The following is a 19,148-nucleotide window of genomic DNA, read 5'->3' as shown; positions in this document are numbered from 1 at the left end:
AACCTTTCATTTAAAACAGGAAACAGGACAGCCAGTGGAGTGAACAGAGACACATGCAGATAGTGAGACCGTGTGTGTGCTTGTGTCTCTGTTGGTGTACAGTATGTGAGGGGTGAATGACTGTGTGTGTGTTGGTGGGATGGTTAGGAAGAAACAAGGGAGCACATATGGCCTGAACAGTCGGGGATGGAGCTCAGAACTCCCACATGACATGGCAGATAAAAATAAAAATGGGAGAGAGCGACACATAGAGAATGACGGAGGGAGAGAGAGACAGAGAAAACTATTCTGTACTGCCCCATGGCGTAGAAATAAACCACGTGTGTTGGATTCACGGTGGTGACCATTTGCATGCATGCGAATGTGTGTGCATGCCTGTGAGGCTTTGTTGGTGACTGGAAAGGAGTGCTTTTATCACCGTCATATGTAAAACTGCCCGTGGGTCACTGCATCAGCTTTGAAAGCATTATTCAAACATCAGATGCTGGGAAGCGATAGGAAGGTGGGAATAACAAACCAGCAGAACCTTTCAAACCTGTTGTGTCTTTACTCAGCCTTAAATAATAGCCACTGACATTGAGGAAGTGAACATTTTGTTCTCAAAGTTGACGTAAGAAGAAGGAAAATGGGCACGTGGGAGAATTTCAACAGCTTTGACAAGGGCCGGGTTGTGATGGATAGGCAACCAAAGCTCTTTTAGGGGTGTTTCCAGTCTGCAGTGGTCGGTATCTATCAAAAGTTGTCCAAGGAAGAAAAAGAGGTGAACCAGGGACAGGGTGGTCAAGGCTCAATGACGAACGTGGGTAGAAAAGGCTGGCCTGTGTGGTCTGAGCCAATGAATGGACATACTGTATCTTTAACTGCTAAAACGTCAACGCTATCACCTTTTCTCTTTCAACCTGGGGAACACACGGCACCAGAATTCACTACAGGGAAAGACAAGTCGTGGAGACACTGTGATGCTTCGAGCAATGTCCTTCCATTCACGTGGATGTTACTTTGACACGTACCACCTACCTAAGCACTGATGCAGACCACGCACACCCTTTTGTGGTAACAGTATTCCCTGATGTCAGTGACCTCTTTCAACAGGATAACGTTCACCCTATTACAAATCAGCCATGGTTCAGGAATGGTTTGAGGAACACAACAATGAGTTCAAGGTGTTGGCTTCACCTCCAGATTCCCCAGATCTCACTCCGATCCAGCATCAGTGGGATGTGCTGAACAAACAAGTCTGATCCATGAAGGCCCCACCTCATAACTTGGATGACTTAAAGGATCTCCTGATAACGTCAAATACCACAACACACCCTCAGAGGTCTCGTGGAGTCCAGTGCTGCTTCGGCAGCAAAGGGGAAACCTAACAAAGTTGTGGCTGACTGGTGTATTTTCTTTTCTTTTTTCGTGTGTTTTTGTGTTAAACCTTCCCTTGCTCAAGAGCAAACGTGAAGCTGGAGTGCTGAGCTGCTATGGATAATACACACTGAGTATCATTCAGTTCTGCAAACTGTACACTCAGCATATGATGCATTACCACACGGCTATGACATACACCCAAACAACGGAACGCGTTAGCCGTCTAACCAAAACATTACATCACAAGAAGGTGATCAAAACTGAATAAATTTGATTTGTCACTGTTATCGCCCCCTCCTTAAATAGCTGTGGCTATGATTCATCAGCCACAGAAGACTGAATCATTTCTTGTGCGTTTTCACGAGTCAGAAAAAAAAGTGTCTAAATTGTAGCAAATAATTTCCTATAGTGAAAGTGACTTTCAGTCATTGTATTACATGATATATAATCACAGCAGCCGGATGTGTCTGAAAATAATTTAGGTGTTAATCTTCATTTTAAAATGTTTGCCTTAGAAAAACATGTTGGTGCTTAAAAAGTGCTTCTGTGCCCTGCAAAAAAGAAATGTGATAATTAGCAGCTATAGCAGTGGACTTAACTTGAACAAATAACCTGCGTCCACCCATCCTCACAACTCTTTTTTGTGACTTTGTGTAGCTATAACTAGAGTTTAACATAAAACACAATCAACAATCAGACGGCACAGACACAGCATTTAGAAAATAAAACATATAATAGCTGCAACTACTTATTATTTACAAAGAAGTCGTTTTAAAGCTAAGTGTGGTGCCAATGAGCTTCGCCACCTTGGCAGTGCATAACTTCACCTAACTTTAACTCAGGAGTGGCCAAAGTGGTGGAGCTTGAGTGAAGGTAGCAAACAACCCCTGCAATTTGGAACAACACTGCACTGGTTTCATTTTTGTGCCTGGCTGTGGCCATCTCTTTTTAGTGCGCTCTTTAGGCTGTTGTGTATTGGTCTGCAGCACAGTTATAGGCGTAATGCAAGATACTTCAAAACCTTAAGCAAAACCCTCATTACGCTTCTTGAGAACTTGATTTCTGAAAACAAAAAACCCATCACCTGTTTAGTTAAATCCAATCTGGTTATTAATTTGCTACTTTGTGCATTTACCTCAGGACTTTTCTGTTCTTCAAGAGGAAACCTCATCTGCAAGACCGAGCCATGATTCTCCAGAATCTTGAGCAGATCGTAAAGACTTTTTTTTTTATTGAAGTGGTTATTCCATAATTTTTTTATATTTTCTGTACTTGCAGCTGTTTTTGATGTTCTGTTGGATTTTCTGAATTTGCTGCTCGAGTCAGTATCAGCCTTTTGTTGCCTTTTTCTGTACTTTCATCTTGTTGCAGGACTTTGTTTCACTGTATTGTTGTGTTTCTATTTATAGCTCGTTTCTGTATATTGTTGCATGTTTTCTTTACTTGCACCTAGTTTGCATATTTTCATGTACTTGCCGCTTTTTTTGTACTTTATTGTAGACAGACCTATTTTCTGTACTTGCATGTTATTGCAGTTTGCTTGTATTTATAACTCGTGTCTGCAACTCTGTATTTGGTTTTTAACTGATGCGTCTGCATTTTTTTTTTATAAACACCGATAAATGTTGTTTTCTTCACAATTGCCGTGCTCTCTGCGTGTGTTTTCTCTGAACCCTGCCTGCCAACCCGCGGAGCTCTCAGAGGTCGCAGGTGGAGGCCGCCCGGTCCTCTCCGGGAAGCTCCACTCCGTGTTTTCCGGGCGATTTTAGCGAGCTCCTCACAGCCTCTAGCTGGTTTTTACTCAACTCCTGTCCTGATATCACTCCGCTGCCATGGTGGAGAAGCGGACCTGATTATTGTGATGGTGGCAGGCGGCAGCCAGTGACTACAGACTTCCGCCACCGCTTCCCATATCCGCGTTTTGCGCCGTCTGCGCTTCTCTAGTTGCCTCACAACCGGACTACCGAGGGCGCTTGTGCTCTTTCCCCAACTCAACAACATCTTCACCGGGATTTCTTTCAAACCAAAACCATATGAGATGCAAGTTCACTGGGAAACTCCGGAACCCGTTCGGTTTAGGCAGCAAAACTTTTTCTCAAAGGACAACACGGTAAAACGGCGACCGGACTGTCGCTGCCGCCGCCGCCGCTGCTCCTCCGCGGGACGGGTGGTGTGTATATGACCGCTGGGTGCCTGCTATCGGTCATACCTTCCGCCGTGTATTGTTGTTTTTTTTTTTTTTTTTTTTTTTTTTTCTCAACCCGAGGAGTTGTTGTTGTTAGCAGCGTGGCAGCGGCTTTATAGTTGAATCCGGCCCGGGTCTCGGTCGGGCTGCGAGTTATTTTGTGTTTGTTTGGTGGCGAGGAAAGGAGCAGAGACGGTCAGCCGCGACCCCTGAGCCTCATGACCGCCGGGCTCGCAGCCCTTTAAACCTCCCCCGGTTGTCACAGCAGCTGCTCTCGGTCGCACCTTCCGCCCGCTGCCCGGCTGCTCGGGACCTTTCCCCGAGGAGGACGCACACACAGAGAGGACACTAGGTGGTGGAGGTGGAGGTGGCTGCAGGAGGAGGTGGTGGTGGTGGTGGTGGAGGTGGCGGCGGTGGCGGTGACTGGGAGAAAAGTTCTTCCAAAATAGCAGCCACTCGGCCCAGTGATGGGGGACTTCGCCTCCCCCGCTGCCGGACCCAACGGCAGTATCTGCATCAACAACAGCATGAACCCGGCCGCCGGGAGCGTGGTGCCCGCCGGGGCGGTGGGCATACCTAAACACAGCACGGTGGTGGAGAGGCTGAGGCAGCGGATAGAGGGCTGCAGGAGGCACCACGTAAACTGCGAGAGCAGGTACCAGCAAGCCCACGCCGAGCAGCTGGAGATAGAGCGCAGGGAGACGGTCAGCCTGTACCAGCGGAGTCTGGAGCAGAGGGCCAAGAAGTCCGCCGGCGGCAGCAGCAAGCAGCCGCAGAGCAAGCAGCCGGACCCGGACTCAGCCTCGTCCACGGAGCAGAGGAATAACACGCTCATAGCGGTAAGGACGAGCCCTCGCGGGCACACTTCACCACACATTAGCCGTCCATCCATTCTGCACAACTCCTCCAATGCCGATCAGCGTGAAAACTTGTTGAGAGCACTTCGCTGCGTGCTGGCGACTGCTTGGAGAAACGCACACTTGTTATGGGAGAGTGCCAACTAGTGCTTTTGTTTACAAAGAAGTTCAGCCGCTCGTCGGGGGCGACGGGCTTCTGGTTGGAGCTCGAGTTGTGCAGGATATGGAAATGACAGCTACTAATCGAGCTTTTTTTTTTTTTTTTTTTTTTACATTACAAGTTAGATCAATGCAGCTTTACGCACAAAGGAAAGTTTTTGAAGCCACTGCTCGTGGTGAGGTTGTGATTTCAGAAACTTGTAACCAACTTCTGGAGTATGGTCCATATTTTGCACCAAAAAACAACTTCTCCTTTTGTCACGCTTTGTGTTTTTGTGTGTGGAAATGTCTCTGCAAGACAGACAGGCAGGCATTGGCGTTGCAACACTGCTTCCTCGCTGTCAGCAGCAGTTTGTGTTCCAGCCGGCACTGTAACCTTTGTAACATACTGTGAGAATCAACAGTCGGTGCCTACAGTGTTGCAAACATCTAATCTCAGCCACCTACTTTCTGAGACAACCTGCCTTCAGACGACTGCAGCCGGCAGTAGTTCCTGAACATTTCTAGCCCCCTGCTTCATTCTTCAGATTCACTCCACACATCACATGACACATTTTACAAGAGGGCGCCACCGCTACCAAAGAGAAATACTACCAAAAGAATAAAAAATAAAAAATAAAACTACATGTCCCGGTTGAAACCTCGCATGCATGTCTCGGGAAATAGAAATTCTCTAAGTCGACGGAGTCTCAGATGGTTTTGCAGGAATGCCACATTGATTTCCTGTTGGTAGGGGGCAGTGGTAACATATGGAGGACTGTTGAGTTTCGCATGGCTGTCCTGTGAGCTTTCTGCTGATGCACAGGTCTGCAGATTACGTTTTGATTTCCAGCGTTCGGCTGCTGGTTGCAGGAGAGAGGCAGTGTGCGGTGTCTGCCCTCCGCTCAACGCCGCGTCTCCTGTGGGCAAGCTCCAGCTTCCTTCAGAATAGACCAAAGGGATACATGTCGGGAATGTCAACATTGTTATCCCTTTTGTTGCGGCAATGAGCCCAGTTCCTCTCGCCTTTTGAAATGCAAAATCAGAGGCGTCTTTTAATTTTCCGAGGGAGCCCTGCTCGGTATTTAAGAAGACACACAAGCCGCAGCAGCTCCGGCTGGAGAGAGTGACTGTGATTTCTCTTTTCTTTTTTTTTTTTTTAATAGTGCAGGAGCTCCCAGTGGTCCTTGTGGACATTAAACTGAACCGCCCATTAGATGGCCGGCAACAAATGCTCTGAGAACGGATTAGAGCTTAAAGATATAGTGGCATCCCTCTCACTGTCCCCCTCTGCTCCTTGAAGGCGACACCTTGTATGCAAACACAGCATTCTGTAGTGTGTTTGTAGCCGTCTCATGCTACGGCGTACGGTCTTGGCGACGTGTAGGTACGAACTGTAAATGAAAGGAAAGGAGAGAACAGCGTGCCACCCGTCTCCGGTTTTTCCCCTCAGAAGAACGGAGCTGCAGCTAGATGGCTGCATGTAGTCGCTTCAGAAGTAGGCATTCTAGGAAAGCCGATGCTGCTGACGATACGTCGCGACGCAGACACGCGTGCACAAATTCCCGAAGGGCCTTAATCTGTAGGGTCTACTTTACAGGCCGTCCCTGGGTGAGGATGCCTTTGAATACAGCTTCACTTAAACGGTGCAGCGGCGGCAAATCTGCTCGTGGCCTGATTTAGACGGAGATGAAAAGTTCACGGTGCAAAACGACGCAAATAAACTCTGGCTGTGAAATGTGTGTGCTCCACTACGGGTTGTCTTTCAGTGTCAATGCGGTAATTGCCGGTTTGAAAAATGTCAGGAATGGCTGCGATGTGCTAAGAACCAAATAGATGCAATATGTAAAAAAATAAGTGTTTGCAATCAGTTCAGTACGTTCAAATGCAAATAATGTATTTCCATAGGCATAGTGCAAACTGTTACATCCTTAAACATTTTTGTATTGTCATTTGCATCCTGGTAGTGCGCTGTGCTTCGGTCCGAGGGTTCTCAGACACACCCATTTCATGTCGGGGGCAAGCCTGTAATTATGGAAAGTGTGTGTTTGTGTTTATAGGCTGACTATTAGTGAGACTGAAGCAGGACGAGACATCGAGAACGCTTTCAGTATTTCCGAACCATTTCTCTGACAGCTTTTATGGATTGTATAGCAGCCAACTGAAGCCACAGATAAAGGTGGCGACTCCGTACGTGATGGCCTGAAAAGCGAGCCTGAGAAGCAGCCATCTGTTGTGTGTCTGGAGATTCACTTTCACAAGATGGACACTTTCAAACTTATAATTATCAGACAGGTTGCTTTCTGTTGATGTGTCGTGTTTCATGAACTCTGGACTCATTTACACAATAAGAACCAGTGCGGTGTACAAACTGTACACTCAGCTGCTGTGATGGTCGAGAAACTAGACTTCGCATGTTTCGTGGAAAGGTTTCAGATCAAATGGGTAATCACACATTGAAAGTCAATAATTATAGTTTCTTGAGGAATATTGAATGTCAGGTTACAGTAGCTCTCTCTGTGGTTATTACATCAACACAAAAACACTTTCAGCTGATTGTCATCAGTATATTTACATTTATATCCTCAGCGCTCAGGTGACGCGTATGACTACATCATTGTTGGCTGTTCTGTTCGTCATCCGGGCAGATATTTGTCGGAGCCTGATCCGCTCCCAGTAGAGGTGTCCCAGACTAGGTTTGCCTCAAAAGTTTTTTTGGCAGGGATCTTCTTCTGGTGGTCTGCCTTGGGTCTACTACAAGACTGAATGAAATTTTTATTTTCGTCATGAATTCAAAATGATCTGGTCAAGAATGTTTTCCCGCTTTGAAGTGAAACCTGTAAGCTGGCGGTTACGACGAGGGAAGTTGTGTACACAAAGTGCTCGGTGTTCACGTGGTAACATCAGCCTTAAAGCTCGGTTTATACTCCAGCAAGCGGGGTACAGTGGTGCAGGCATTTATATCTCTGTGTTTTCAAGCCAGCCCGCATCATTGGCTTGTGAGCTGTGTTAGGTTTCTTTGTGTGCTTCACCTTAGCGCAGAAAAGGAAGAAGACATGTGGAGGAGGAAATGCATTTTGCATCTGTTGTGGTCTGCGCAATGTCTAGTTACGTTTCTGGGGAGGTGCGCGTCATGTTGTGGCCAGGAGTGTGACGTAGAAGTGAGGCGCAACCATAAATCAGACCTAAATCAAGAGAGAACCAGTGATAGGAGACTGTCGACATCTAGAAGCAACCAACGGCAGTAGGTAGCAAACCTACCGGCCGGGTACCCTAACGAAGGAAATGCAAAGTCATAATGAAAGGATGAAGCCATTTCCTCAACATGTTATAAAATTACAAACTATATATGACTGAATTATTTATACTTGCCAACCTCCTCCCCCACTGCACTCACACCGTACGAACTATATTAAGTTTTGTCGAACAGTGTTTTATGAAATGCCAAACATTATCTGGCTCAAGTGTCTGAAATGTGAGGATTTTCTTTTGATCACATGTGAAAATATATGGATTGTCTTTTGGTTTATGTGACTTTGCTGCAGCAGAAAGAAGATGTCACAAAGAGCATTACTTCTCCGTGTTTCTTCTGTTTGAGGTTTTGCAGGCTAAACTGTTGCTCAGCAGACTAATTGATCATGGAACTAATTGTTAGCTGCAGGCCCGGCGTACGGCAGTTACGTTTATTGAATGTCTGCGTAGGCGATTCTCGGCGTGTATAGTCAGCACATGCAGCCTATAGGGTCATACATTTTCCTACCGTCCTCTCAGGCACGAGCAGACAACGACTACTTCGACACGTAAACACATCGCTAGGGTGCAAGAGGTAACGGTAGGGTACACGCATCCGTCAGAAGACAACAGCGCTTCAAACCGTTGTTTTCATCCTGTTAAAGTAACTTGAATGTTTGATTTTTGGACCTTTGCACAGATGTTTGGGGACATTTCTGATCTGGTCTTTGCTGACTTGTGCTGACTTGAAGAAAGTGGGTCCCAATGTCCTGAATGTACCAACTTACATGTGGTTTATTTACTGGTTGTTATACTTACCACTCGGGATTAAAGCTTAGACGTCTGTTCATTGTCTTCTCCTAGAGTTTTAATTGCTAATGGTAATTATCCCCAGTCAGAATGAACTAGGTCTGGCTGTTGCTCCCGATTTCATTTCTCAAGCTCTAGATTCGATTCAGTTCAATATTAATCCATTTAGAGATAATTCAATTTTTTAAGAATTTTACTTAAACAAAACTATTGTTGTCCTTGGTTTCAGACATTTGTGGTACTTCCACAATAGTTTACTGCTGCACATCTCTCCTCTGTCATACTTTTTATATCCAATCAGGTTCCTTCATTTTTATCAGCCTCTGATGATCCCTGTGATGCCCTGTATTTGTGTGTGTTTAACCACCCACAGTGGGAACTTAAACATTACACTACCGGTGAAAAGTTTTAGAACATGCCAATATTTCATTTCTGTTAATGTTGCAGAAGTTCCCAGAAATGTGTGGCACTTGTAGGGAGCTTTGCTTTCACTCATCTGTCCAGTTCATCACAAACCAGCTCCATGGGGTTAAAGTCTAGAGACCGGGCCGTCCACTCCGTGTTTTCAAGCTTTCCATCTTGTTCCTATCCTGAGGTAGTTCTGGTAGAGCTGGGACTAAAGCTTTGGGTCATTATCTTGCTGTAGACAAACTATACCAGAGGATACTGCGTGCTGTTAAAAACTTCTGACCGGTGGTGGATATGTATTTGTGGAGAGAGAATTTGTGACGGTAATTCAGACTTGTTGATGCACATATTGGTGTGTTTTCGTCTTTACTGTTTTTTTTTTCTTGGTACTCAAAGTTGCATGCGGTTCATACTAAGCAAGCAACAGCCAAACCCGGCTTTTGATCACCTTTGTCCCAATCCAACGACTTAACACGACCTTCAGTTACTTCTAAACACACAACACAACGTGCTCCCCAGCGGCTGTCGTGATTTAACAGTGTTTTGCTGAGAGCCTCGTCGGGATTCGACCCGTCACCTTTTTGGCTGCAGGCACGTGTCTCTCGACCCACTGGGCCCGCGATGCCGCACGGGAACAGAACCGTGACCCGCGCCTCGTGTGACCAAACATCCAGTCAGGTCTGATTACCTAATAGCTAACAAGTCTAGAGCCGGGAGGCCGAGGTGCACAGCGAGGGGCTCGTTAGTTCCAGTAAAACACAGTAGCACAGGACAGTCTGTCTTCAGCTCGCTCATTGGCATCCACCTTGCAGAGGAATGTCTCGCACACACACTCTCACACTCGCGCACGCACTGTTGTCCTACTCAACTCTTGACAGGAGAGGCCGGAGTGTGGGCGGCTGAGTTTTCATGAATCTGAGGCCTTCCCTGTTCCCTCCCTTCCTCTCTTCGTCTCCCTCCTTCCCTCCCTCCCTCCCTCCCTCCCTCCTGTTTAACACTTCTCCGGTTGCAGCGTTAATACAGCGCTAATGTAGTGTGGACCGCCCTGGTAGCTATAGCATTGTTAAAGTCAGCTGGGACTGTTGCCCACTCGCTATATTTAAACCACTGGGGTGGCGTGAAACTGACACTCGGCAGCGCGCGCACGCAGAGTGTGACGTCGACGGACGCCCGTGACATCACAGGCATGCTGCTTTTGACTCATTACACACTGCTTTCACAGGCGATGCGTTCAAATATTTGTCACCCATGTCACACACACACAAACTTGTCTTCCTACCGTTAAAAGGACTTTGCGTTAATATAATGCATTCCTTAGACTCTGATCCTTAAGATCCTCAGATCCAGCTAAGCCTAACCCTAAACATTAACCTAATTTTGACATTCACCCTAAAAATGAAGTATTAACAGGTTTTAACAGTCGGAGTTGTGGCCCCGCAGCGTTGGTATTCTGTTTGGCCCCCACAACTTAACAAAAACAGGAGCGCACAGGCACACACGCACAAGCTCTGGATGTTTTTGATTTGGGGCGGCTGCGACCACATTCCCTTCCTCCCACGCTTGTTCACATGTTCTACAGGAACACACACAAACGCTCGGCTTGGACCCTCGAATGAGCGAGGGAGCAGTTTTCTCCGGCTCTTCGTGCAGCTCTGAATCTTCTGGTTGCTCGGAACAAAAGGAAGGAATTTCAAAATAAAGCTCATAGCTAATCACGCTGGTAATCAATCATTCTCAGCGAGACTTCTTCCTCTTTCATGCGCATACTCACTTGGAAAGTCGTTCGACCCGTTTCTCCTTTTTAAGGGCTTGGAAATTAACAATGTACCTTATTCATAATCTGACACAATTAAGAGAAGAAGAAGAAGACGATTAGTTGTCAATGAAAAAGTGTTGCATATACACCACCAGTCAAAAGTTTGGACACACTTTCTCACTCGGTTCAGTGAGAGGGTGTGTCCAAACGTTTGACTGGTGTATTTAACCTCCAGCTTCTCGTATTGCTGCTAGTCATCGCTATATGTAACTGAACTAAGATTGTTCGTCTGAATGCTGTAAATTTGCTCCTGCAGCCTAGTCAACAAAGTTAGCTTAGCTTTAGTCTGTTGTCCGTTTGCAACAAAAGACACACATTGGAACGGCATATGAGTCAGCCAACGCATCAAATCCCCAAAACTGGTATTTGGACGCATTAGGGATTTTTGCTTTCTTGTTGAATGGAGCCACTGTTGCAATCCCTTGTTCACTTGTCAGGCTGTGTGTGCGTCCACACCTTTAGGGTGGTAGCTCTGATTAGTGTAACTCTTGGTCTTCATCTCCTTGTAACCGTTTCATCACAACGTTTGATGGGTTTTCACTATTCCACTTGAGGATGCGTTTGAAGGATGGGAGTTTTTCTGCGCTGCCTGACCTTAATGCCTTAAAGTAATGATGGACTGTCGTTTGTCTTTACTTAGTTGAGTGGTTCTGGCCTTAATGTGGATTACGACGGCCGTAGAATAGGGCTATTCACAATCCTGCAATTGTTGCTAATTATTTTTCTCTGACTTTTCTCTGCCGGTGCCAGTGTTACACTTTAAGCCATTATCCTCTACCGGCAGAGGTTACACAACCTCACAAAGTAAGCACATGAACTACTTTAGTATCTTAGCCGTATCCTTTGTTATCTTATCCCTCTGGTCCTTCGTTATTGTTTGGATTCTTTATGAAGTCTGCTGGGCTCTTCTCCATACAACGGTTAGTGTTAAAGAACCATCTGAGTGGCAGTTTAGATTCTGCATTATTGATGGCAGAAAGGCGGGATGCCATCTTTGTTGCTTTTACCCCCTCATGTACTCGCACAAACAGTGACATGGTAAAATATAGATGAGGTAGTTATCAGAGATGCCTGGGCCCTCTCTGATCTACCTCTCACTATGTGTGAGAAATGTAATGTGCATGTTTTTTTTTTTTGTTTTTTTTTACTCCCACAGTTAAATCTGAGTGAGCAATTTTATCATCTAACATGTTGCATCTGACCTGTTAATTTCATTTACACACACACAGCAGCAGCAGCAGCAGCAGCAGCAGCAGCAGCAGCAGCAGCAGAGCTAAATTAAAAACAGTCTCTGCCAAGTGGTTGTTAATTTTGGCTGTGTTTTTTTTTTTTTCTGAAATACCAGCACTTTGCGAGGTAAGTGACCTCCAGTTAGGAAACCATTCTGCAGCAGTGCTGCTAAAATAACGACGTTCACAAGTGAGCCCGAGAAACGACCACCCGCTGTCAAAAAAACTTTAAGACATAGTGTACTTGTCCTAATGGATAGATTTGTGCGCTCATTATCCATAACATTATGACCACCTGCCTAATATTGTGAGGTCTCCCTTTTGCCAGCAAAACCTGACCCACTGAGGCAGGGACTCGTCTGGAACTCTGAAGGTGTTTGTGGTATCTGACACCAAGATGATGACAGCAGATCCTTTAAGACCTGTAAGTTGAGAGGTGAGGCCTATATGGATCAGACTAGTTTGTCCAGCACATCCCACAGATGCTGTATTGGATTGAGATCTTGGGAATCCGGGCGCCAAGTGAACTCATTGTTGTGTTCCTCAAACCATTCCTGGACCATCAGGGAATAAAATGTGTACATGGTCTCAAACGATGCTCTGGTGGTACTTGTTAAAGCATCGATATGAAATCTGGATTGAAATACTCAAGTAGCATCTCAGCATTACTTAAATCTGGGATTCAAATGTAAGGGAATTATAATTTGTCTAATTTATTTGTCTAACTTATAATTTGTCCATATGAAAAGTGCTTTATAAATCAAGTTTGATTTAACTGATCTGTTTGAAACATCTTCGTCAATATTTTGTTTGTATTTCATGAGCAGTGAGCAAAACTATTTAATTATGAGGCAGTGTCGCTTCATCTTGGACTCACACTTTTCCCGTGGTGTTCATCTGTTTAAACCCAGGGTCAGTCAGGATCAAACGCTCAAAAATCATATTTGTCCCTCCACCGTTCCTTTATTTCCACTCTAACACACATTGACCCTGGCTAATTCCTGGCTGATCCTTTTCCTGTTTTCCTTTCTGCTTCATCTTCCCTGTCCTTCTCACTAGTCGGTTCCTACCTCCATTTGACCTTTCGTTTTCCTTCACATAATCTGCCCTACCTCGTTTCCTTTCGATCATTCAGACCCAACCGCGCTTTTCTTTTCAATCCCTCCCTCCATCTCTTTGCTCCTTGTCTCCGCTGATCCCTGGTTCAGTCTCAGCTAGCAGGCTTAGCGTTCTAAAGCTCTCTCAGCGCAGGTCAGTGGCAGAGAGAAATCCTGTGCTAAGAGGGAATTACCTACCACAGTGACTCCTGCAACACACACAGCCTGGGTTTTACTGTACGTCCACGTATCTACCAACTCAACCTGATGCGTTCATTTGTATCAGTTGTTCTGCTTCGTGTTGCCTGACAGCGTCAAACCTGTATCGCCTGCCTCTTACCCCTTTTGTTAGATGACATTTGTTGTTCTTTCTAGGGCTGGCCAGATCCCCCGCACCTTCCTATTGAACCAGCGTCATGAATTTTTTATGAATGTTTGTGTGTGTGCAAGTGTGTGTGTGTGTGTGTGTGTGTGTGTGTGTGTGTGTTTGGGGGGGGGGCCCTCAGCTGCATCAATAGCCATTAGTGCAGCAGCTGGGGTAATTGTGCCACAGTGGCTGCAGTGCAGGAGGAAAAAAAAAAACACATTATCTGATAATACTGCAGAGGGCAATAAGGAGGAAAAGATGGAGCGAAGGCCCGGAGAGGGAAAGCAGGGCAGAGGGATGATGTTAACTGTGTGGTGGTAAAGTTAGCGACATGGTTGCCATGGTACTGCGTGCTAACAGTGGTGTACCAGGTGATTGTAGGCTATAAGTCTTGTACAGTGGTACAGCAGCGGGACCCACTTATACTAAATATACTCCATATATGACGTTGACAACTCAAGGTCGGATGATGTGTGTCGGCTGGTTTATAGTGTCCCACTAAATGACTGACTTGACAAAAATATCTTGTTATTTGAGCGGCATAGTAAAATAGATTTCCTACATCAAAGTAAGAATGTTTAGCTAAAGATCATGCTACTGACGTGAGACCCTGTCCTCAGAGTCTGGTCCTAAGCCTTCAGCTATGTGCTTAGACCAATCCAGTTGTCCCAAATCTTGGTAAAATGTGTTGTGATTAGGGCAATACTCACCAGGTCGACTGGTCAATTGGTCGGTCGATAAGCTCTTGTCCAACTCAAATCCTCATTGTTGCACAATCACCTGTGTTATTTTCATAAAGAGAAAAGTGTTCTCCCTGTCAATACCGGAGTACGCGTCCAGGATAAGGCTATTATTATCGGCAGCTGCCGGGATTGACACGCACCACTATGAATTTATGAAACCGAATAGAGACTGCTTGGTTTCTGGGGTATGTCGGCGAAAGCAGTTCATGTCTTAATATGAACGGATGATAATGTCTTTCAGGAGTAGTTACACAGCTGTTAAGAGTCAGTGTCTGCGTCAAGGCGAGCTGTCACTTGGTTACTTTGTGCCATTGTTTCGTAGCCTGTGTTTGTGTAACTTGGGCTAACATGTCAAGACGAGTTCCTGCTGTTTTAGTTTGGCTAGCATTAGCGTGTTTTCTGAACCTAATTGAATTAAGCTAACATGTTTTGCTAAAATGTTAGGTTCCAATCTTGTGGTTAGTTTAGTCCAACAAGTTTGGCTAGTGCACCAAAGGACCAGGACCGAAGACAAAAGAGGCTGCATCACGTCCGTGCCCTGTCTCTTGTAGTGCAACCATCTCGAACAGGGACTCCCACCCATTATGTATGGCTGGCATGGGCCCTAAATATGCCCCTGCCCCATTAGCTGACATGCAAGGACGAAAATTGGAGACAAGGTTGAGAGTACAGGTAGGCAACATACAGGACCCATGTCTGCTGACAACCTCTACCAAAGACTCCAACATTCATCACACGCAAGCCACAGGGACGTGGGAAACTGGTTTGTTGCAATTAATGTTTCTGACGCATATTTTCACTTAATTTCAGGATATTTCTCAAGTTTCCTTATAAAGACAGCCCACTAGTTTCAAAAAATCCCTATCGTTATTGTCTATCTATCATTAGCCCTAAGAGTATTCAGCGAAGGCAGCACTTGAGAAACAGTGGCATCAGAAAATTCTCATATCTAGACAAATAATTAATATGCTCCTGCTCACCGGCGCAAGCGGGCAAAGTTTCCAGTGTGGTGTTAAGTTATCTGGGATCTCAGATTCAAAATAATCTGGCAAAAAGTTGGAGTCTGCATAATACATACATTTTTTAGGGCTTAACATAAACTCTTTCTCTTATTGCATTACGCTATCGGAGAAATGAATAATGTCTTCCATGCAGTCTCAGGTTATTCATCTGGATAATGTTGGATCTTTTAGATTGTGCCTTCGCCTTCTTGGGTTCATGGCTTCAGTCATATCTGTGGTACATTTAGGTTCTTCTCACGATGAGGGGTTTTCAGCATTGGGTTGTGTCCATAATGTCGTATTACATTGCCGCTTACATTGATGGGCAAAGCAGTAAAGAGTGTTTGGTCCAAGGGGATGGCTCAATCTCACATAAATGTGTTGGAGCTACAAGTGTTTTTATTGCCTTGAGACATTTTCTGCCCTGTCTCAGCGGTTGTCATGTTTTTGTGAAGATGGACAACTCTAGTAACTCTAGTAACTGTAAGTCAACCATCAGGTTGACACGTGCTGGCCAGGGGGAACTGTATGGGCAAAGGAGACTTCATCCACAGTTTGTGGAGCAGATATGGCAGAGATTCGGTTGCCCACCCATGACCAAACGTCCTGCTTTACGCTTTCCCATCACCACCCCAGAGTGAGAGAGAAGTACTTGTTTCTGATTGTGACAGCTCCTCGATTTCCATCCAGACATTGGGTAGGTGTGTTGTATTTCCTGCAAGAGTTCATGGACAAAGGGACACAGTTAAGATCTCCTTTTAATCTAAATTTCATTTGACCGTGTGGGTGTTGGTGACGGGCTGGTTGGCCAGCACCATCTGGTTTGTTGTTTCATGAGAGACACTTTCCGTAAGCTCCCAGTTTCTTGGCTCTTGGGGCAGTGGGCATGAGATTTATCGTTCAAGACCGCTTTGCTTTTGAGCTGCCCGTAACCTAATCTGACTTTAGTTCTTAAGATGTTGGTATCATTATACAGACTCACCACCATGGACATGTTGGCCTTTCACCTTCCCTGTTCTCTTCAAAAGAACAAATAGCTTAACATGTTGTGACCCTCTTTGAAGACCAGGAATGTACACGGATAGGAGTTGTTTCCTGTTTCCTGGGATCCTCCTCACTGGGACAGACCATTGACCCACCAAATCTTGGTAAAATGGGAACGGGAATTGTGAACCGTAGTCTCAAGGGTCCACTGGTCAGTACGGTTGGTTGTTGATCATTGTTTTTAATTTCAGGAAAAGGCTACATCAGTAGGATACAGCGGTGGGAGAAACTCGTGTTCTCAAATGTTGAACTTCACCGGCCTAATGGTGACTGTGGAGTCCAACTTGCTCAACTCACTCGGAGTCTTCTTCTCTGTTGGTGCTATTGGGTAGAGTACACACTTTAGAGATAATGTAGACGTAGTCTTCCCCCTGTAACCAATCAGTTAGTTGAAGAGTAGGTACGATTTAAGTCGGCCAAGATCTTCTGTGGTTGACTCCAACCCTTGTTGTGGTTGTACATGTTTCACTCAGGTTGCTGAATGTATGCATCCCTTAGTTTCCTACCAAAACTGAGGTATTCACCAGCACGGTTTACTATAGTTCTCATGGGGTGGCAGTAGGAGTGGAACAGGGAAGACGGTATGAAATCAGTATCCAAGGTCTATAACGGTGCTGTCACAGCTTTCTCATTTAATTGTGGATATGTTTGATTCTAACTGTTCAGATGGATAACACATATCAACTCTGCTCGATCAAATGTCTGCTGATAAACAACTCGTTCTTCCAACCACTTTCACAAAGTAAAGATTAGGAAAAAATTACTGATGTGAAGGTCCAGATGTGCTGAATTCTTTTTCTGCCTTCTTCTCTCTATTGTCTCCTCGCTACATTCAGTAGTGCTTGTTTTGATTCGTGATGAGTTGAGCTTTGTTTGGTGGAGCCTGAATACTCAGTCAGCAGCCTGTCTGTAGATCACTTCCTGAATGGTTCCTAAAATAGCAGCAACAACGATCACAACCAAGGAAACATGCCAGCTGCTCTTTTCAAAACCACACTCACTTTCTGCCCCGTCTCCCCCTGTGGTTGAGTATCATTGGTATTTTATCAATAGATGCCAGTGTTCTACACGGTTAGCTAAGAATTATTCATCCATGTTTGCTTTGCCTTTTTCTTAGCTTGTTTGAATTGTGACTATTCACTTATTGGACGATTTCAGAGGAGTTTGAGGAGCTGATATCACAGAAACTGCCCACAAGTTTTGTGGTACCTTTGCAGGAAAATATGTTAAACATGACCCTTTCCAGCTCCGCTTCATAAAACTACATGGAAAATAAAGCACCCTTTTGTTTATTGCCATTGGTTTGTTGCCTTCAGACGCTCAACAAAGAACTACAGCATTTAAAACGAATAACAACTCCCAGAATAGTGATGGGTACTACAGAAAAGTGGACTTGTTTTAGCCAGAAATATCATGATTGTAGTGGCCCAAAGTCACATTATTGTTTTATCAGTTACACAGTCGGTTAGTGGTTTTGTTAAACAACTGTTTCATGCAACTCCTAGATGTAAACCAGATATTCAGTAAAACACAAGCTATTTATTGAAACTTAATATAATTTCCTCCTTGTCAATAAAGTTTGTTCAGACTTTTACATGCTTCAGTGGTTCTGTCATGATAACAATGCAGAGAATGTAAACAGACTGGTGCATAGCTGCATTCCTGATAGATACAGTGACCTGTCTGGACTGTTGTGGAGCCGCCTAATATCTTATTGTGCAGTTTAATGGCAATGAATATGACACATGGTATTGTTTGTCCTACAAGTTTTTTGTCTGATTCAGTATCTGAGAAGTTTTTGTTCTATGCTTCTTCTTCAAATAACATGACTTTTCTTCTTTGTCTTCGACACTTTTAACAATGTGTCTTTGGAGTTTCTTTTTCCAGGCTGTCATTTTTCCTCTGGGGAGCTCAGTCTTTCTGTTTTCAGCTGTTGCATATCCCACCATCTTCTACCGCTCCTCCTCCTCTTTCTGTAACCAGCTCTTTCTCCTTTTCTGCCTCCTCGTCTCCTCTGGCACAAACTGTGGACTCTGCTGCGGAGACAAGATCAGCAGATGTTTACTCTGCTCTCTGCTGTCACAAACTGTTCACTTCAGTGTGTCACGCAACTCACTGGAACTCATCGGATGAGTAGTAAAAATAGCCAAGAAAAACTGCATTTCCCTGAAGATTTGGACCAGATTTGGGTCAGATGTGGTGTGATTCTTGTCAAGCGAGCTTTATGGACTTAGCAGCTTAAAGCTCAGTTGAAACTCTTTGGTGATAATGCCCTAAGTCTTGCCCTAACGGTTTTAAAACTGCACTTCTACAGAACGCTGGGAAGAGCAGTGATTATGCTTCTTTCAAGCTTTGTAATTGTCACTTTGCGCAGTTCATGAAAACAGCAAGTCTGAGATTCTTGTTCTATTTTTGGCTTGTTGACAGTTATGGAGCCATTGAGTTTTTTAATGGATGCTTAATGACTGCAGCACAAAACATAACAAAGAAAACCCCTCGAGGATCCCAACTGTCTGCGAGGTCCCTGGAGACGCGGAAAAGACCTAATCTTTGTCATGCACATACGCTAAATATTTTGGAACATTAACAGTATATTTTCCACACCATTGCTTTTCCAGTTCATTACACCTGTGTGCTAAGCAAATGGGTTTGGGGGGGGTGGGGGGGGACAACAAAGCTTTTTGTTTCAAATGTCAAAAGCTTTAAGTGAGCAGAGAGATAAATACCAAAAGAAATGCATTCTCTTACGTTTCTCGAGCTGTGTTGGAGTCAGACTGTGAGAATAGACCTCAGGGTTTCAAACGCCGCTAAGATGTGGAGTCACAATATAAAGCGCTCTTTATATCTCAGCTGCATGTTCGCG

At 44.9% G+C, this 19,148-nt stretch overlaps 1 protein-coding gene across 1 annotated transcript in view; it reads left to right on the top strand.

Annotated features, from left to right (window-relative positions):
- The first annotated feature begins 2,646 nt into the window (after positions 1–2,646).
- The window catches only part of maml3 (mastermind-like transcriptional coactivator 3), a 101,529-nt gene continuing 85,027 nt past the window's right edge, over positions 2,647–19,148 (top strand). Inside the window, exon 1 of the mRNA XM_047577758.1 lies at positions 2,647–4,383. Within this exon, the coding sequence (XP_047433714.1) occupies positions 4,012–4,383 (372 nt within the window). The 5' untranslated portion in view covers positions 2,647–4,011. The remainder of the gene's footprint in view (positions 4,384–19,148) is intronic.

This window comes from Mugil cephalus, chromosome 2, assembly GCF_022458985.1.
Source record: "Mugil cephalus isolate CIBA_MC_2020 chromosome 2, CIBA_Mcephalus_1.1, whole genome shotgun sequence".
Classification (NCBI taxonomy): domain Eukaryota; kingdom Metazoa; phylum Chordata; class Actinopteri; order Mugiliformes; family Mugilidae; genus Mugil; species Mugil cephalus.
Note: the sequence above shows the minus strand (reverse complement) of the source record. Positions and strands in the feature narration are given on the sequence as shown.